Source organism: Eptatretus burgeri, chromosome 1 (genome assembly GCF_056783735.1).
Source record: "Eptatretus burgeri isolate ZD-2024b chromosome 1, Ebu_testis_v1, whole genome shotgun sequence".
NCBI lineage: Eukaryota > Metazoa > Chordata > Myxini > Myxiniformes > Myxinidae > Eptatretus > Eptatretus burgeri.
Window position 1 is genome coordinate 69,640,499 of NC_140961.1, and position 21,678 is coordinate 69,662,176.

At 41.7% G+C, this 21,678-nt stretch overlaps 1 protein-coding gene across 6 annotated transcripts in view; it reads right to left on the reverse strand.

Annotated features, from left to right (window-relative positions):
* The window catches only part of TAB1 (TGF-beta activated kinase 1 (MAP3K7) binding protein 1), an 82,462-nt gene that overhangs the window by 45,819 nt on the left and 14,965 nt on the right, over window positions 1-21,678 (reverse strand). For all 6 annotated transcript variants that reach the window (XM_085887127.1, XM_085887125.1, XM_085887122.1 and 3 more), the window contains 4 exons: window positions 15,757-15,893; window positions 14,257-14,407; window positions 12,687-12,773; window positions 991-1,129 (listed from right to left, as the gene is read on the reverse strand). In XM_085887127.1, the coding sequence (XP_085743253.1) occupies window positions 991-1,129; window positions 12,687-12,773; window positions 14,257-14,407; window positions 15,757-15,836 (457 nt within the window). In that variant the 5' untranslated portion in view covers window positions 15,837-15,893. The remainder of the gene's footprint in view (window positions 1-990; window positions 1,130-12,686; window positions 12,774-14,256; window positions 14,408-15,756; window positions 15,894-21,678) is intronic.

A 21,678-nucleotide genomic window follows, 5' to 3' on the forward strand; every position in this document is an offset into this window, starting at 1 on the left:
ACCTCTGCATCACATAGCCTATCGGACTAGTAGAATGAGTGAGAAATTGGGAGGGAAAGAGAAATTGGTGAGGAGCAGTGATACATCTCATATTTTGAGTTGCAAGTCTAAATTAAATGTTGTCGGTCTCGGGTCATACCTCCCACTACAAGTCTGGCTGGGGTCTGGGGCTATGGGGCAGGCCCCAGATGGCGGAGGTTCCTCGAGTGTCTCTCCTGCATTCTCGACCATTTCTGTCCATAAAAATGACTTGATCATGCCAACATTTTGGGACTTTTAAAGCATAATCTAATTTTAAAAATCAAAATTTGTTTGACCAACACTTAGATTAATAATATCTCTGAAAAAGAAATGAAAACAAAGAAAAGAATGCTAAAACTGATGATAGCAATCCAGAAACTGCAGTTTTTTGCTGATTTGTAAATTTGTTATGGTCTGTCCACATGTATATTTTGCCTTTTAACTTGTTAGAACTCATATATTAAGGAGTTCATAATTGAAATTAAACTTCATTATTTTTCTTATCATTCAATAACTTATTTGTCCATTACTCCTGATAACTTCAACAGTTTAGTCGGCCAGCATGCCCAAAAAACACTGACCATTGGGACTCATCGCAATGATAATGAAAGGATGTGTCAGAGACGGACGATTGGGAAAAGGGAAGTTATGGATTATTGACTGCATTTTGACAGGGCTTTCAAGTAAATTGCATAACTGGAGCACTTCTGAATAGTATTTTTATTTTATTTTTTCGTTGAAAAGTTGCCGGTCTTTCGTGAAAACGAGGTGGGTAAAAAGACCGGCGACCAGCACCTGAGTGCATCAGTGGAGGAGAGATGTGATGTCTGGGATGAGGGAAATGAGTCGCACAATTAGATGATGTTGGGAGCAGGAGGGAGGGAGGGAAATACAATAATAAAGAGAGGGGAGAAGGATCTGAATGTAACAGCAACAAAGGAGACGTGATGAATGCCCGCAATAACATACCGACATTGGCAACAAACAGTCGGTTGTTGAGAACAAGTGCCACAACAGCAGTTGTTCCTCCTCCAACTTCACGCTCCAGTGCTTGCAACCGTTCCACAAGTTGTGGATACTGTGTGCCAAAGCCACACTGTGCTGAGCCCTGCAGGTGCAGTGAATTTGAAAAACTAATTTTATACAGTATTGTTGTTCCAAGAAAGACAGTATTGTGATTGCTTCATCAATCAGAAAGTGTTGATGCGTCATGTGGTTCAGAACCACCAGCGCCACAGTCATAATTAAATAATCATGGTGAAGAGATCGACTTGTGGTCAAGGCGCATGCTCTTGATTTTGTAACATTTTCTTCTGTAACAACTCGTGTCTCCTATTCCGTCACCGGGTCTACAGTGGCAATTGGTTTCTTGCCTGGTCCTTCGCCTCGTCTGCTGTGGAGGTTCGAGACTTGTGTTCCTGATTAGTCCATCTCACATTTAATTACTCTGTCAGTTTATCATGACTACATATGAAAAGGTTTCCACAAATATAACCTCCAGAAAGAGTTAAAACAAAAATAATACATTGAAACGAGAGCGAAGTCGATGGCATGCCAACGCAAATCCCCACCCTTCTTACCTAAGACAGTTTAAAGATGGTAAAAAGTTCCACCAGGAATAACCCAATATCAATTTTTGGGTGAAAAGAAAACCTGTTTTTACGCCTGTGACTTTAAATCCCCAACCCTTGGGTCATGAACCAGGGGTCAACTCCAAAAAACCGTTACATATTTCATGCACTCCCCAATGTTGATTGCATACTCAAAGTTTAATTACCCTCGCCGAAGGAGAGGGTATTGCTTTTGGGTGCGTTTGGGTCCGTTCGTCTGTGTCTGGACAGAACTTTTGTGTAATACTCCGCAACCGTTTGTCAGATTGAGAAAAAATTTTCACCATAGGTGTGACGACTCATGTGGAATGTTTTAATGATAATTATGATGCCATAGGTCACGTGGTGTGGCAGCCATGTTGGAATAACGGGAAAAAATTGGACCTCTATCGATGAAACTGCACCAAGGAAAAAATTGAAACTTGGCACATGGCAAGTACTCCTCATGGGGAATGAGTGTGATTTTTTGATGACATCATAAGTGTCTTCGTTATGACATCATAATTGCATATGTAGAACGCGACATCTGATCAGTATGAAAACTTGAGGGTCATCCAAGGATAAAATGGTCCACCGAAAAAAAAATGATGACGTCATCGTCACGGGATTCGGCAGCCATATTGTATAAAATAAACCAGAGTTGGTGTCAAAGCCACACAATGCTCATTATACATTTATCGTTTTTAAAAGACTCGTCTAATAATTAATATTTTTTATAAAGCATTGCAGTAAAGTCTGATCCAAATAATTTTAAAGCAATAAATGTATTTGTATTTTGTAATCAGAAACAAGAGCGCAAGTAAGCACAATATACGCCCGAACAAGAAGGTCTATACAGAATTGTGCTACTACATGGAAAACAGCATCCTGGTTGCCATGGCAACCACTTTGTATGTCGCGACACACCGTCTCCACAGTCTGTACCTATGTACCAAATATGAAACGTGAAAGTTGAAAACTTTGGGAGTTAGAGTGCGGACAGGAACGGACGAACGGACAGACAGACAGACGGACGGACGACCGGTATCGCACAATACGCCCGATATATATATATATATATATATATATATATATATATATATATATATATATATATATATATCTAGTGTATAAAAAAATGGTGTGGTAGATAAAAACATTAGAAAGGAAAAAATAACTTGCACCAAAAACTTTAACATTTTCACGCTCACACTGACGCTGACGCTCACGCCGGGGGTATCGCTATAGCTCTCTGTTCTTCGAACAGGCGAGCTAAAAAAATTAACCTTCAAAATTTTTCTTCCTTGAAGTGGATGAACGCATTGAGGCAAAAGTTCACAAGTATGATGGGCTGATGGCCTATCTACGAGGAACAAAAGGTTCACACATATGATGTCATGGTTTGGCAGCCATATTGGATTTACCCAAAAACTTATAAAAAAAAAATCTTCTTCTTGAGGCAGCTGGACAGATTGAAGTGAAACTTCACAAAAAAATTTCCCAAGCCATGGGTGTACAAGTTTGTTGAAAAATAGGTAAATAAATTGATAGGTCACATGGTTTGGAAACCATATTGGATTGAAGAAAAATATTAAATCATGTTTTCTCTGGAACCGCTTAATCAGTTGACGTGAAACTTCACATTTATGATCGAGTAGTGATGGGGAATACATGTTTTAAATTAGATGATGTTGGGAATACATGTTTTAAATTAGATCAGTTCCAAGAGCACCTTCCACATGTTTTAAATTTCAACTTAATCGGACGCATGGTCTGGCAGCCAGAATTATTTAATTTTTTGATCTGGGTTCTTTTTAATATATTTATTTTTGAATAAGGCTCACTTGGCTGTGCCTGGATGGGTTTGAAGGTAGAGGAATAGCAGCTGAAATGTGAGTCCTATCCAGGTTCCTCCTGATGACTTCATCTTTGTTTTTGCTTGTTTGGGTTCCTTCTGATTACTCCAATTGCAGGACTGCACCGATTTGGTCTTCATTTGATTTGAATCCCATTCTAAATTCAATTGAATAATGAATAATAATTAAAAAAAAAACAACAAGGGTCGGTCAGGGTGTCTGATCAAAGCGGGACGTCTTGGTACCCAGTCATCACTTCCAGCAGTTATAAAGTGGCAGTTCTAATTACTCTACTGGTCGAAAGTTTTAGAACACCCCCATTTTTCAGTTTTTACTGAAATTTAAGCAGTTCAAGTCCAGTGATTAACCTAAAATTAGTACAAAGCTAAGCGGTAAACTGCCAGAGGTTTAAAAAAAAAGTTTAGGTTACCAAAAAATGAAAAATAATATAAATTTCAGAGTTGTTAAAGAAGGCCCTTTTCAGGCAACAAGTAATGGGTTAGCAACTGCAGCTGTTCTGCAGCAATGAAAGTAAATTAAGCCTTGAAAGTTGATGCAAACAATTCCAACAGGTGTCCCAACTTTTGTTGATTCATTACAAACCCTCTGTCTGTATAAAAGCAGTGTTGGAACAGACTGTGTTGCTGCACCCTCTGAAGCATTATTTGGTTAATATTGAACTGCAGGAAGTAGTATATTGCTATCATAATGGCAAAAAAAGACAATTAACAAAGGAAGACAGACAGACCATTATAACCCTTAAAAGTGTCGGTCTTTCCTTTTGGAGAAATTGCAAAGAAGCCAAGGAGTCAGTGAGTACAGTTTCCTAGACCATAAAAAGGCACTTGGAAACTGGAGGAAACTCTGACAAGAACAGGTCTGGCAGACACAAAGCCACAACACAATCAGAAGATAAGTTTCTGAGAGTTTCCCCATTCTCTTGCCAAGACACGCTCTGGTTTCTCTGATCGCCTCCCTCACACCAAACTCCACTCGTGCGTTCGCTCCTCTGACTAATGTGTGTTCTCATGCACTCCTCTTCCTCCTCCTACTCAAGTCACACCCATAAATCATCAGTCTCGGGGGCGTGACTTCGCCCACCGTCACCCTGGAGACGGGGCTTCTAGCTTGCTTGGTCATGCAGCTTGGTTGTTATGGTGGTTGTGGTTGTGGTTATAACAACGTGACTCCTTCATGGCTGGCTTGTAAATGAAAAAATGTAGGAATAGCTAACAGGGGGCAATCACATACTGGGGAAAATTATCCTTTATCCCAATCTAATTAACACCACACCACCCCCTGTGTGGTGACAAGTAACACTTAAGCTCGGTTTCCCTACTTGGTTTACATCAAAATGTCTCCAACACCACCACGGGTCAAGCAACTCCATACGATCCTATCTTTCTGAATGAAATCCCTTCATCTACCCCACAAACATAACAATATTAAGGTTCTTAATCACCACAGCGAAACTCACAGTATATTTATCAAGGAAACAGAATTTAAATGGGAAGCCTATAGGGCAATGTGATGTCATGTTTTTTTAATGCCCTGGTGTCAGCAAGATTAAAACTTGAATTTTGTTTTTCTCAGAACTCAAAAAAATCTTAATGAGTTCAACAACACATCGTGTTTTCAAGGAATCTGTAAGGTTTGCGAGAACCAATTAGTGATACTTTTGTGGTATTCTCTTTCTTGTGTGAACTGTGTTGTTGTTTTCGATATTTTTTGTGCTTTGAGATTTCTGTTCCAATTCATTGTACTGTACCTCTTGAATTTGTTTTATTAACCTCCGCCATCGAAGATCGGAGGTTACTGTTTTCACCCCTTTCTGTTTGTCACTTACGAAATCTAAAGATTTTGGAAGTATATTGATGACTTCCGTTTCTGTTTGTTTGTTTGTTTGTTTGTTTGTAGGCACGATAACTCGAGAATGGAAGATGCTTCCAATGTCAAATTACACCACGTGATTCAGGAGGGTGATGGCTAGCGCTGATTAGATTTTGGTCAAAATCGGTCAAAGGTCAAGGTCACAGTGAGGTCAAACATCCAAAAATGACAACTTGAGAACGGAAGAAGCTACCAATGTCAAATTACACCACGTGATTCAGGAGGGTGGTGGCTCGCGCTGATTAGATTTTGGTCAAAATCGGTCAAAGGTCAAGGTCACAGTGAGGTCAAACATCCAAAACATTCGATTTTTGATGGTTTGGTACAGAATCATCGTAGAAACTTCTGGTTTGCGTCGCTACCTTCTCCAGAGACAGCTTTTATTAGACAAGGTCAGAGGTCAAGTTGCCGATTTTGTAAGTACCAGTCTATGACTGCTTGTTTGTTTGTGAACAGTATTACGGAAAAACTCCTCAACGGATTTCGACGAAACTTGGTGGGGGGATTAGGTATGGTCCAAGGATCATGCCATTAGATTTTGGGCTTGGTCCAAAATCCAATAGGGCCGCTATGGTGGCTATTTTGAAAAAATATTTGATTCTTTTTTTTTGCATTTCTACATGTTTTAAGTGATTTCCAACCCCCCCCCCCCCCAAAAAAAAAATTTTTGCAACATTTTTTCAACAAAATTTCGATTTTTTTTTTCTTTTGCATTTCTACATGTTATAAGTGATTTCCAACAAAAAAACATGCCAAAATTATAATTGCGGCTGATTTTGGAACTTCAGGTGGATATACCCACGTAAAATCAATTTCTGTCTCAAGGAATCTAGTTATGACGAATGAATTGAGTATGTAAAAGTTAAAAGTAAAAGGGAAAGTTGCAAACTATAACTCTGTGAGCACTGTTGACGTCAAATTGAATGAATAGGATATCAGGTTCACTTGAGTGACCGAGCAGTATTGGCGGCGGAGGTTTTGCACTCTACTGAGTGCTCCTCCTCTAGTTTTATACCTGTATTTATGCTTTGTATACACATAGTCATACAGTCGTGACCAAAAGTATCGACACCCTTGCACTTTTTTTCCAAATAATGCACTATTTCTTCCAGAAATTTTTTGAAAGAAAAAAAAAAATCTTTTGGTATCCACGTGTGTATTTCTTTGGTGTTTCTATTTTTTGTGTGTACATTGTCAAGGCTCGTATTATGAGAGCTAACACACAATGCACAACAAGGGGGGCAGGAGACAGGGGTGGGGGAGGAAAGGACAAAACAGTGGGAAACAGAGACATTAGATCTGTGGAAGGGAGAGGGATGGGGCAGGAAACACGGAGTATACAAGATGGACACCACAGGGATTTTCAGGACCTTACACGACAGGGAACTTTTGGGAAGAAAGGCAGGGAATTTGAATTTGAAGGAGGTGAGTTTGGGGTGGATTAATGGGGGTCGAAAATATCGAGGTTTTGGAAAAGGGAAGATAAGAGGTGGTGGTGGTGAACAGCTGTTTTGAAGACCTGGAGGGAAGAATGGGATTGAAGAGAGTGTGGGAGTTTATTCCAAAGGCAGGAAAAAAAGAGGAATGAAAGAGTGAAGGTGAGCAGTGATCCGTGATTTTGGTAGTTTCACCAGAAGGGGGTTGTTGGTGTTGGGGAACCTTGAGCGCCCTGTGGAAATATGGTGGGGATATATCGCAGTCAGAGCAGGGGGGGGGCGAGACTAGAGAGGAGACGGTGGAAGACAAAAAGACCACCGACATGCCTGTGGTGAGAGAGTGAGAGGCCCAAAGACTCAGCCTCACCGCGGGAGATACAAATGATCCGAAATGCCTTGGTTTCCACAGCGTGAAGCCGAGAAAGGTGAGAGGCAGGAACACCAGCCCAGAGGGGAAAGCAGTACTCCATCAGGCTGCGGACGAAAGCTTTGTATGTGGTCAGGAGCTCAGGTGTGTCAAGGAAGGACTTTGCATGACGGAGGATGTCCAGTCGGCAACTGGCTTTGGAGGGGAGGTTGGAAATGTGGCTTTCCCAGGAAAGATCATGGCAGATAGTGAGACCCAGAGGCTTGAAAGAAAGTACTTTTTCCAGAAGATTGTTGAGAAAGTATATTGGGGGGGGGGGGGTCCAAACGGTATTTTCGGAGAAACATAGTGAGAGTGTGAGATTTGTCTGGATTGAAAGACATGTTCCACATGTTGGACCAGTTTGTAATTTTATCCAGATCTACAGAGAGCGAAGAAGCTTCGGATTACCGGTGTGAGGGATGACAGATGGTATGACAGAGGGTGGAATCATCAGCAAAGAGAAATAGAGGATTTTCCAGAGAGTCGGAGAGATCATTGATGAAAACCAGAAAAAGAACAAGGCCCAGAACGCTGCTTTGAGGAACTCCAGCCTGGACAGGAAGAAGGGATGAGAGAACTCCATTTCGGGCCACATGTTGGCTGCGACAGGACAGGAAGTCTGCGAGCCATAAGTGGAGATGGCTTTGGAATACCATAGGAAGAGAGTTTGGTGAGCAGGGCAGGGTGCCAGACCGTGTCAAAAGCACGCGATATGTCTCGGGATATGGCTCTGATTTCATGTCTGCCATTGAGTACCTCCATCCATTGTTGGGAGAGCAGAAGCAGCATATTCAGGGTAGAGTAACCTGGTCTGAAACCAAATTGATGATCAGAAATCAAGCCATTGGAGAAGAGGAAGGATTTAATGTCGAAAGCGATGATGGATTCCATAACCTTGCTGATGATTGGGAGAAGGCCGATTGTTCTGTCATTGCAGGGATCTGTTTTTTCACCATTTTTATGCAGAGCGGTAGTGTTTGCTAATTTCCAGGCAGACGACAGATGACCTTGAGAAAATGAGAGGGTGAATAAAACAGAGGGTGAGAAAGAGCAGAGTAGCGGGTTTTTAAGACATGTGAGTTGATGCCTTTTGGACCAGTTGCAGAATCTGAGTCTAGGTTTGACAGCAAGCTCTCCACCTTGTCACAGAGTACAGGGACAGCTGGGTGCGACTGGGTAAGGTGGGTACAGAAAGCGATGGGTTTAGGACACAAGACTTCGATGCAAACACCGAGTTTAGGCATTCAGCCTTTTCACATGCGGTATCAGCAGTACGGCCATTTGAGGTAAGGGAGGGGATGGAGGGGGAACATACACCAGAAACAGATTTGATTAGATGCCACCAGGATTTGGAGGAGGGAGAGAGGTTTGAGAGTTCAGACTTGAGATTAGAAAGATGTTGTTTTCTGGCTCTCCTGAGGGTAGACACACACACTTGTTCTGAGCTTTATGGAAGGAACTGAGATTACCCTCAGTTGGATTTGCTTTCCATGAAGCAAAGGCAAGTTGTTTCAGGACAACTGCCTCACCACAAGCTTCAGTGAACCATGGGCGGGAGGAAGGTTAGGACAACTGAAGATGAGAGGGGATAAATCTGTGCATGAGGAGAGCAAGTTTCTTTGAAAGAATTCCCAGGCCGAGTTGATGGTGGAGAAAGTAGCGATGGGAGACCAGTCTAGAAGTTTGATGGCCGCTTGAAGACCCTGCAAGTCAGCCTGAGTGAAATGCCAGACTCAACAACAGACTCAAAGTGGTTTGCAGTGGAACAAAACAAAAAAGCTGAACAAACATAATTACTAAATCTTCGCTTATTCCACACAGAAGTCCTAAAATGGCCTGGACAATATTATTGGCTCCTTTTTGAATTTGTGAGAAAGAATTAGATTTCAAGCAGGTGATGTGCCTTTACTTTGGAATTGAACTCACCTGTGGTGAATTGCAGGTGCCTACAATATAAAAATCACTCTCAACCGGTTTGAATCGAGAAAAGGAGTCATTCTGCTGTTTTGTGTCACTGTGTGTACCGCAATGAGCATGAAGAAAAAAAAAAAAAGAAACCAGAGAATTGTCTGAGGAGGTCAGACACAAGATTGTAGCCAAGCATGGACAATCTCAAGGCCACAAGTCCATCTCCAGAGACCTTGATGTTCCAGTGTCCACCGTATGCAATGTTATCAGGAAGTGTAAGGCCCATAGCACTGTATCTAACCTCCCTGGACGTGGCCGCAAGAGAAAATTTGATTAAATATTGCAGCGAAGGATTGTTCGAATGGTGGAGAAAACATCTTGATCAACTGCCACACAGATTCAAGCTGACCTTCAGACACAAGGTATGACAATTTCAGCTCGCACCATCGATCACCAACTCAATGAAAGGGGGTTCTATGGTAGGAGTCCCAGGAGGACCCCACTGCTGAGAGACAAAAGAAGGCCCAACTGGAGTTTGCCAAAACACACCTGAACAAGCCAAAATCCTTCAGGGAGAATGTCCTGTGGACAGATGAGACCAAATTAGAGCTTTTTGGTGAAGTCCATCATATCTGTGTTTGCAGAAAACAAAATGAAGCACGTTTCAAAACTGGGAGAACTGGAGCAGTTAGCACAAGAAGAGTGGGGCAAACTGCCAGTAGAGAGGTGTAGGAACCTCATTCATGGCTGTAGGAAGCGCTTGACTGCAGTTATTTTGCCCAAAGGCTGTGATATCAAATATTAAGTCTCGGGTGTGAATAATTTTGTCAGTGCCATTTCTTTTTATTTTCTGATTTAAAAGGACATTAATTTCTGAATCAAAAAGAAAGGTTCTGTAATATTAACAGGGAAATAAAGAATTGTGGAGACCAAATACTTTCATCAATTTAAACTTATTTTTTGAGAAAATTGAGTTATTTGAAAAAAAAAAAAAATGCAAGGGTGCCAATTTTTTGGCCACGACTGTATGTATTTTATACTTTTGTAATAAAAAGATGAGAAGTCTGCATCTCTTCCCCCCCACCCCCCTCGCCACTCCCACTTTTCCACAGCTATTACTCACGCTTGGCAGGCATGTGCAAACATGAGGTGTTTTCATCAACCACCTCCACCTTTAAAGACCCCCCTTCCCCCCCCCCCAAGACCCCATCCGTACGTGAAGCCGTGTGACTCTATATTATCAAAGGAGCAGTGTCTGTCTGTTTGTCGTGTTATAACTTGAGAACGGATTTCAATGAATCCAACGATGGTGGATTCAGGGAATGTTTGTGATGCAAAAAAATTAAATAAAAATAAAGGTAAGTTTGTGTGCATGGGTACGTGGGCACACACGTCAAAACTGCAAACGCCAACTTGCCACACGGGTTATCCACACACGGAGGGCAGGATCTCCCGGGAATCCTTTTGTTAACTTGAAAACAGATTCGTGGATTTCAATGAAACCACTCTCAGGAAGCAAACACAACCACGTATCCCTCTCTCCATGAAGATATTTTATCCACAACGTTGCTTCCCAATCTCAACGAATCTAAACCATACTCATTTACATGAAAACAAAATCTCTTCAACCTTCGTCACTTATAATTATAATAATGGTGAGTCTCATTCAATCCCGTTTCCCATCTCGATTCGATTCAGTAAACGCTTGCTATATTCAATACAATTTTAAACATTTCCATTATATTCATACAACAGTAATATATCGTCCGATCAAACAACATTTCCGATTATACTCCGCCTTTTAAAGCATCACAACGTAGGTCGCTCTATTTGCAACACAGATGAGAAAAGGATACTAACAAAAAAAGCAGCTGATGTTTAAATAATTTTTAGCATGGTTTTTTTTTATTTTTTTATTTTTATAAAGAAGCCTGGTGTTGGCTTCGTGGTTAGGGTGGCGGCTTGGGATCCCAGGGTCCTGAGTTCAAGCCCCGTTGGCTGCTGAATTAACACCAGGGGGTTGACTCAGCCTGTCATCCTTCTGAGGTCGGCGAAATGAGTGCCAGTGTACTGGTCCCGGTGTATGCCCCGGTTAGAATAGGTGTACCATATCCCTGTGTGTCGTAAGAGACGACCAGGGTTGGCGTCAGGAAGGGCATCCGGCCATAAAACATTGCCTCAAGAAAAAGCCAAACCCCTGCACAGCAGGGAAAAATGGCTGTAAAAACGGTCATTTTTTTATTTTTTATGGTCTTTTTAAAGGGTGAAAGTTAATTTTTATTTATGTTTTTCTAAAACCTTATCAATCAAAATATTATACCATCTATTTATTACGTAGCAAAAATGGTAGAATTTCACTCTTCCCATCTGCATTGTGTTCTCCATACGTGGGGGGTGGGGGACTGATGTGACATGGAGCTTCACGGAGGGGAAAGAGGCACGTGACCTAAAAAAAATTCCTCTCACGTGCACAAATAAAAAAATCTATATTATAAAAGGAGCCGTGTCTATCTCTTTGTCCGTTTCTTTATTTCTCTGTTGTCGTACTATAACCTGAAAATGGATTCACACAGATTTAACCAACGATAGTGGATTCAACTCATGGAACTCCCAGGAAGGCTTGTGACCAAAAATAATATAGAAAAAGAAGAGGTGCTAAGAGCGGGGGTAGGATGAGGGGCAAGATGGGAGTGGTAAGGAGGGGGTATAACAGGTGAGGGGTTAGGAGGAGGTAGATGTAAGGAGGTGGGGTGAATTGGCTCTGAAGTTGGAAAAAAGGGATGACTGATTGACCACGAACATGCATTGTGAACTGGAATATTTAAATATTTTAAGTCAGAGATGCAATTAAAGACATTACATGAAGGATGCAATAAAGGAAAATTAAGAGAATATCTAATATATAAAGAAGAAAGTTTGTCTGTTTGTTTATTTATGCATTTGGACTGTGCAGGAACCAGTGCGACCAAACTGCATGATCTCTTTCATCCAGAGGAAGGTCGAGAGCTACGTTTGGATAAATAAATAAAAATTGACCGAAGATAAAACCAAATAATTGGCCTTCAGGCCTCAATGGGGTTTTGTGCCTATACATTGCCAGCATCTTTTTCCCAGGAGCGATTGAGTAACATGTATTGTGAAAATCATATGTTGAGGTTGTAATGATTTGTTGTCATCAACACAAATGTAATTATTATTGTTGAGTTTACACGTGCACCTGTTATTAAAAAGATTGCTTTACACAGGTTTATGATAACACCTCGGTGTTCAGGCCTCGAATGAATACGTTGCTTATACACTGCCTGGGTTTTCCCCGGAAGCTATCCAGTAATACTTATTGTGAAGATCGTATGTTGCGGCTGTCGTGATTTGTTGTCAGCAACTCAGATTTAATTATAAGAGTATTTCATTGACTTTCCCCGAGCAATGCCAGGTACTTCAGTTTGTTCTGAAATACATATTCACTTCCTTAATACCTTTTCTACATATCAAATCAAACAAGACAACAAAGTACACAAATAATATGCATCCACTTTATGTCACGAGTCACAAATAATCACCGATACGATTGACTCACCTCCGGCAGTCTCGACTGCAAGTCAGCCTTCTCAGCTAACGCATCATCAATCGATTCAAAAAAACTTCTTTCGACCACATCAAATGCCTGCAGGTATTTGAAAAAGTGATGAGGTGCTTTAAATCGGAAATACACTTTCAATTAGCAAACAAATTTCCTCCATTGAATTAATCCAACAAAGGAATGTCACAAAGGAATCGAACAATTCCAAGTTTATGTCCAGCTCTCAATCAAATACAGGAAACCCTCCAATATTACAGGTGTTTGGTTCCTGGAAAATGCCACAATAGTTGAAACCGCGATCGTGGAAATCGAGGAACAATTGGAAAGTGGGGGTTCAGTTCCTCGACTTCGAGAAAGGTCAGAAGCAGCCATAAATAAACATGTAAATACATACATAAAGCATGTTAACATTGAAATAAATATGTAACTACAATAAATATGGTGTAAATTAAACAAAAATACAAGAGTTTGACCTTTTAAATTTATTACAACATAGTGAGATGGGTGATGGCAAACATATTAAGTACTCATACTGTACTCTGCCATAAATAGAAAACACAAGATTTCGCTCGGGATGATGCTGCGAGAGTGGGGAGGGTGGAGTGGAGCAGGGGAAGGGTGAGCAGGGAAGGTGATGCAGCGAACGGAAAAGCAGCATAAGCTTTACAATGAAGGTGCCTGCAGCATTGCCACAACCCACAACAGAGAAGGGTAACAGGATCCTTAGATCACCTTTCCTTGAACCACGATCTTCACTGCTTGGGGACCAAGGTACGAGATGACATTGTCTTCCAGAATAATCCCGTCTCGACATTGTTAAAAACCTGTTCTGTAATAAATCCCTTCACCTCGATTTCTTTCATGAGCTGCGCATGAGAATGTGCTTGAGAATGGAAGTTCGAATCTGTGTGTTGGAAATCAAGCGTTTTTGGGAATAAGGTTCGAATACAGAGTTTGAAAATGAACATTTGGGAATGAGGTTTGAAGGAAAATGAAGGTTTATGAATGAGAAACAGTACAATGGGGAAGGATCTACTTGCAATCATTGACCCCGTAATGGAAGCTTGTACAGATGCGCATTTTTACCCCTCGAGCCAACCGATGTAAAAACTAGATATTTTCACCCAACCTCATAAAAACTCTCTCCCTTTAGGTACAACTAATGTTGTCCATCGCTTCACAAGGCTCGTAACGGGAGGTAATCGTTCACATACGGGACACAAACCCATGTCAGCTCAAAAAACTGCAATTGTTCGCAATGAAATCCCACGATAACGGAATCTGAACACAATAAGTTGCCTGCGATTGGTGGAAACGCATTATATTGGAGGGTTTACTGTATCATCATTGTCTAACAATAGCTCCAGAAAAGGTCATTGTTGGCCTTCAAATTATGGGAGTTATAACAGTTACAAGTGTGGATTACAAGAATTATATTCAACACTAAGCCATTTAGAATAGAGCCAATCAGTGTCGGATGATGATGAAATAAACTTGCAGAAGGATGTTTTTTTTTTTTCAAAATAAAAATTAAGTAAACGGCTTAAAAATAAGGATGGGCAGGCACCTGGAGCAGGGCAGTCTTCACTTTTGAATCTTTATCTCCAGGTGCAAGCTGTCCGAGGAGAAGCTCAGCAGGCAACCGTTGTGACACAAAATTAGAGACGCGATTGCCTCCAAAACCATTGAAGACGCCATAAAGGTAGCATTCTTCACTCCTAAGGAACAGGAAAAACGGATCTGGATCTGGATCCAAACCTGAACCAAAAGCTAATCGGCTTGTTCTCGTCACCTAACCTACCCAACTCATCCAACAAGTATTGTCATAATCCATCCACAACTTTTTTAAAATAGCATGCTATATATCATTTTGTCCCAATCTCTCAATGGTGAAAAAAATCACTTTAAAAGTTTTTAAATTCTAGCATCCGGATCTTCACCAAAATCAAATCAATTTGTCCTTGTCACACACCCAACCTGTCCACCAAATTTCATCCGAATTTGTCCACAAAGTTTTGAGACATCGTGCTATATATTAGATTAGCCCTACATCTCAATGGTGAAAAACCACTTTAAAAATTATTGGATCCAGATCTTCACCAAAATGCTCTCTCTTCACCCCTCCCTCCTCTCTCTCCACCCCTCCCCAATATTCCCATCAGCAAACTGACAGGTTGTATTTGCTAGTAATCTAATAATGCGGGACAATTTCATGAGGGACACCATAGGAGACTGCTTCGGCAGCACCGACGCTCTGTCGAGAGTGTGGTCCCAATGGATGGATGGACACCCCATCTGACACTCACTCTTTACTCTCTCTCCAAGTCCCAGGACAAAAACAATAACTTGCTTTGCTCCTTCAAGTCACTTCACTTCCTCAACTCAATCATGAACACATAGTCAGACACAACCTTCTTTGTCAACGTACATATACATTTCAAAGTGTGGAGAACCTGAGATCGAGCTGGAAATCATTTTATAGAAACTGCAATAATACCACCATTAATACAGAAAAGATTAGCCTCATCCAAAATGGTGTGCATGCAAAACAGGAGGGGATGTATGGAAAATGAGGCCAGAAAATGTACATGATCCGCTACAGTTGAATATCTGCACAACAAAAAGGAAAACCTAAATTTGTTTTCCGAATGAACATTGTTCGTTCAGAACATTGAACAAACATTGTTCGTTTACCGTTATGAAAATCTATGCACCTCTACAACATGTTATTATGTTAGCACAGCCTCATTTCAGTCCTTTGGAAACATTTTCAAAGCCCTCAACTGAATCTTGCAAGAGCAGTTTAAAGTTTAAAACAGAGCGATATAGAAAAAGCGAAATACTATTAAAAACAAATAAAGCAACGACATCCTTTGAAAGCAGGAGAGGAATTAATCCCTTTTGTCATGAAAAGTGTTAAAGAGCTGTTTTAGCAGTGAAAGCATGTAAATCAGAAAATGCAGAGCAGTGCTGTGCCTATGAATGCTTCAGCTTGTATATAGCAATCATAAATAAACAAACAAACTCCAACAAGGACAAGTGATAAAGGAGAGGTCTGGGGCCAAACCTAAACCGGAGGGCACAGTCTTCACAGGGCCGCTCTTCGGGGCAACTTCCATCCGGCTCATACAAGGCATTCGCCACCATGCCAACACCTGACAGTTGGCAAACGGGTAAGTCGTCTGTCCAGTTATGCTCGGGAGCCTGGGATGAAAATGTAGGAACAGGAGGAAAAAATAAAATAACTAGAGGGGGAGCACTCGGTAGAGTGCAAAACCTCCGCCGCCAATACTGCTGGGTCACTTAAGTGAACCTGATATCCTATTCATTGTAGGTCAAAACGGATCAGACTCTACTGAACCACGATTGAATAAACTAAACTAGATCGACGCGCATGTAGAAATGCAAAAAAATAAAAAATAAAAAAAATCGAAATTTTTTTGAAAAAAAAAGTTGCAAAATTTTGTTTGTTTTTTTCTCCAACAAATTTTTTTTTGGGGGGGGGTTTGGAAATTACTTAAAACATGTAGAAATGCAAAAAAAAAAAAATTCAAATAAAATCGAAATTTTTTTGAAAAAAAGTTGCAAAATTTTGGGTTTTTTTTCTCAAACAAATTTATTTCTTTTTGGTTGGAAATCACTTAAAACATGTAGAAATGCAAAAACAAAAATTCAAATACTTTTCCAAAATGGCCGCTATGGTGGCCATATTGTACTTTGCACCAAGTCCAAAATCTAATGGCATGATCCTTGGACCATACCTAATCCCCCCACCAAGTTTCGTCGAAATCCGTAATACTGTTCATAAACAAACAAACAAACAAGCCGGTAGGCGACGAGGGATTCGCTAGGATCGAAGCGCTGGATACGATGCTTTTCATTCTGACCGATCCACCGACGAAGATTCATTGCCAAGACGTATTGGTTCACATACAATTGTTCCTCTGCCTGGCAAGATTTTTCCTATTGCGTATTTTGCCAACTGGCGCTCCTCATAAAAAATGACGGTAAATAGACACCCTATTTTTAAAGGACTACCATTTGAAAAATAATCAGTTTGCTGGTTTGTGCTGTGGAGCCTCGCATTGCAGGCACACACACACACACACACACACACACACACACACACACACACACACACACACACACACACACACACACACACACGGAAAACCCGATAAACTTCTCTCAATGCTCCTGTTTGACCACCTCCTGAGCCACACAATATTTTTCATAAGCCACGCCCACTTTAAATAATAAATAATTGGAAGTGGTGTGTGGGTCGTGGAATCGTTTTCAGTAAATAAATAAATAATTGAAGGTGGTGTGTGGATCGTGGAATTGTTTTCAGTAAATAAATAAATAATTGGAGGTGGTGTGTGGATCGTGGAATAGTTTTCAGTAAATAAATAAATTATTGAAGGTGGTGTGTGGGTCCTGGAATCGTTTTCGGTAAATAAATAAACATATTATTAGAAATCCACAAAGACAGAAATGCCGGTGATTCCATTTATTTTGGATCCTTTTCACTTTGGTCAATAACGTTTGGATCGAGGAGAGATCGAAGGTGGAACGACGGTGTAGTTCCTTACAAACACTGTATACACACCTTAAATGACGGTAAATATAGACACCCGATTTTTGAAGGACTACCATTTGAAAAATAAAACCTCAATCAAAAATCGGCTCGAGTGAAATTTTCTAAACATGTCGAAGTGTTTATATTAATTCCGAAGTCTCGTTTCTCTACATTCAAAACTGAAGGACAAGTATTGAAAAATACTGTACACGGTTTTTCGGCCGCTGAACAGCAACGGGTGGTTGCTAGGCAACGAAATTCAAACGCGCACCTTCCCAGACCATATGGCACCTGTTGGCAAAGTTTCATCGAAATTGGTTTGCTGGTTCGTGCCGTGGAGCCTCGCGTTGCAGACAGACAGACAGACAGACAGACAGACAGACAGACAGACACACACAGAAAACCTGACAATAAGGGATATCTAGCATATATAGCGAATCCAACAAACAGACAGGGGTGAAAACAGTAACCTCCGTCCATCTTTGATGGCGGAGGTTAAAAATGTGCAATCGATTTTTTTTATATATTATTTTCATCTGCGTGCTCTTTGAGAAAAAGATGCATGAAACAAACATCGCTTGAATGGAGTTAGCTTAGGCGCTGTATCACTGGGCGCTGGCATTTTGTCTGAATATCGATATTCCCTTTCATGCTGTGTGGTCATCACAACTACCAAGTTGGATGAATTTTTGCACAATCGTTTCGTAGACCTGTGTGACAGACAACAAACAGACAGAGCCAATTAAAGTATCCCCCCCCCAATTTTTTTATTTCAAAAACTGTGGGGATAGCTCGAGCAAAGTCAATGGCATGCCATTGCAAATCCCCACACTTCGCACCGAAAGCAAAGTTGAAAGATGGAAAAAAGTTCCACCAAGAAATGATCCAACAGCAAATTTTGAGATAAAAAAAAAACATGTTTTGATCCAGTGACCATCCCCTGGGACATGAACCAGGGAGCAAATCCCCAATATGGATTGCATAAACAGTTTCGTTTAAAAAAAAAAAGGTTTCAAAATGTGCCTGTTATTGCATTTGTTGGCATCTGACCTTTTGACCCCACCCAAGTGTCCCAGGGGGCAGGGCCAAAAATGACACTGCTCTTGTACCTTCTTGCCATGTGGTGATTATAACTAAGTTTGGTAAATTTCTGCACAACCATTCAGGAGGAGATAGCGTGACAGACAGATCCAATTAAAATATCCCCCTGCCCCCGCCCCTTAAAAAAAATAGAATAATAATAATTAAAAAGAGTGGGGATAACAAGCATTCCACTCTTTTTGCAATGTATCACCATTTTGGTGCACCTCGTAGCACAAGGTGACTGTGAACCAGAATCAAAAGCACGATTTAAACTAGAAGGGCACTCGGTAGGGTGCATACCCTCCACTACGTAATGCCAGATCTACAAGAACATATTAGGAACGATACATTTTTGAAATATCATGTTATATTGTGACGAATCTGGCAGCCATGAGCACACAACAGCCAGAGTCCTTATAGATCAGTTATATCGGTAAGTATGTGTTTCTAGTTCGGGTCCCGTCTCTTGTCTAATGGGAATTAAGTGTACGTGCGCTGTGCAGTTATGTTATAGTTAGGATTTTACGTCTCAACCAACGACCCCCAACAACTCTGTGCTTTTGGCATTGTCCGCGCTCTTTGCTCGCCGGCGAGCAAGCGCGTGCGTGGCGGACTTTAACATGGGCATGGCGTCCCTCTTTGGCCAATCGGCAAGGAGCGGGCGTCTCAACCGCCCGTCCCCCACTCAACACCATCGCCATTACGCACGTGGTCGGAGGTGAGGAGGTAGGCAGAGCTACAAACACCTCCGATCGGGACTCCACCCAGAAGGGTGGGAGTTGCCCCGCCGACCGTGGGCCTGTCCAATGGGAGACGGCCAGGGAATCGCGCGATGGGTCCGACCAATCAGGAGGCGAGTGGCCAGGAGAAGAAGCCCCTTCCTCCAAAAGAGGAAGAGTGTGGTTGTCGGGACCCGCGTAGAGACGGAGATCGTGGCGTTTGCAAAGCAGCCTGTCATCGTGTGCGAGACACTTCTTGTGGGAAAGGACATCTCAATTCAGACATTTCCAACCTGGCATCCAAAGCCAGTGAGTGGTCGTCGACAAGAGTGCGTTCTGGAGGATCGTGGCGATAGCGGTCGACCATCTCATCACGGGAGATCACCTTGTCTCGCCTCCTCTGGATTCGGCTGCCCTAGTCCGTCCTTTGGCTACTGGTGCTCCGGGAAGGAACGGACAGAGCCGCACGAACGCGGCCAGGTAGCCAGCACGTTCTCTCCCCTCAGCTCGACTTTCCTCCGAGCTAAAGGAATAATAAAGACGTCGAGGTCCATCTCTTTCTGGGTATCTGTGTGTGCGTGTGCGTGTCCGTGGGCCCCATCTTTAAGTAGGATCGTTAAGTGCTTTTGCTTGTACATTTGATACCTTCCTTTATTCGTGATAACTCTGCTCTGTGTTCCCTCCCCAATTATTGTTGGAAATAAATTCCCCTCTTGTTGAATGTACCAGCTCGTTCTTTGTCATTTCTGCCATTGGTTTGGCACGATGGGTATTTGGGATAAGGAAGGCCGTTGCCGTAGTTGTACATTTGGAACGACAGGCCTCGGTAACCATCCGCTCGGGTTACACATGGTTCGAGCACAGTAACGGCTCGTTCCGCTCGAGGCCTGCCAACTGTTTGGTTCCTGGGTAGTTAGACTGCGTGGGCAATTAGCCCTACCCCACGTGGTCGAATTATTGGCGATTCATGGTCCTGTAAGGGACCCATACCTTCGGTCTTATCCGAGGGTCACAACCTAAATTCTGGTGTGTTCGGTGGAGCCGACTCTACTGCTCCCTCTAGCAGTCGTGCTCACTACTGACACCCGGCCCCACAACAATATATTGTTTTTGGCCCTATCTATCAATGGTGAAGAATCACTTTAAAAATTCTAGTATCCAGATCTGAATCTGGTTCTCCCACAAAATTGAATCAATTCATCCTTGTCACACACCCAACCTGTCTACCAAGTTTCAACCAAATCCATCTACAACCTTTCACAGGAATCACAAGGAAATTTGACACAGGTAGAGGCCATTCATTCAGCACATCATGCCTGCACCACATCAACACCACACCAATTTATCAACACCAGATCTAAACTAGAAGGGCACTCGGTCGAGCGCATACCTCCGCCACACAATGTCTGATCCACGAGAATATATCAGGCCCGATAAGTTTTTGAAATATCATGCGATACAGTACGAAATCGTTTTTTGGTCCTATCTCTCAATGGTGAAGAATCACTTTATATATTAAATAATTCTCGTATCTTCACCAAAATCGAATCAATTCGTCCTCACCACACACTCAACCTGTCCATCAAGTTTCATCCGAATCTGTCCCCAACTTTTTGAGATATCGTACTATATATCATTTTGAGCCTTATCTCAACAATGGTGAAGAATCACTTTAAAAATTGCAGTAGTCGGATCCAGATCCGGATCTTCACCAAAATATAACCATTTCGTCCTTGTCAGACGTTATAACCTTTCCACAAAACAGGTTATAACCTGTCCACAAAATTTCATCTGGATCCGTTCACAAGTTTTTGAGATATCCTGTACATAAACAAACAGACAAACAAACAGAAAGGGGTGTAAACATAACCTCCTTCACCTTGGGTGGCGGAGGTAATAAGAAATTGCAAAATGTTTGTTTCCAGGGGAGGGAGCATTGGCGAAGATGGTTATTGGGTCAAAAAAAATAAAATAAAGCAATGTCACCCGCAGGGTGACCCGTATCTTGCCAAAAGGTGACCACGTGTGATTTCTTTAAGGTCACACTGAGGTGAACAGAGCTGCTATCCACCAGGATCGACTCCTTGAGGAATATCTGCCGACGAGAGATTCCGATGAGAATCGTTCTACAGAGTAACCATGAAAAATATGAGTTTGCCTCATAACGTCACCAAATGACGTCATAATGTCTCAAGCTTGACATATCTAGAAAGCACTCATCGAGGTGTTCAATTTGAGGTACTACACGATATGGTTCCTAAAACTTGAAAATTTGACCTTGGGGTCAAATATGTTTGACCTGAGGTGCTAACCATGAAGGTCAAGGCCAATCGCCACCAAAAATTAATCAGCTGAGCGCCAGAACATGAACTATATTCCCATGAAGTTTGAAGACGATCCGATCAAAATTACTAAAAAAAATAAGGGTTTCGTCGACTCCCCTGATTTGCGACAAAGTGACCTTGACCTTCAAAATTTTGTGCGCTGAAAGGGACCTCTATAGGCCTCTGATATACGAAGTTACAAAAGTTTCCAATGATAACTGTGCTCTGCAGAATTTTTTTTATACGTGATTACAGACAAACAAATAAACAAAACAAAAAAAAAC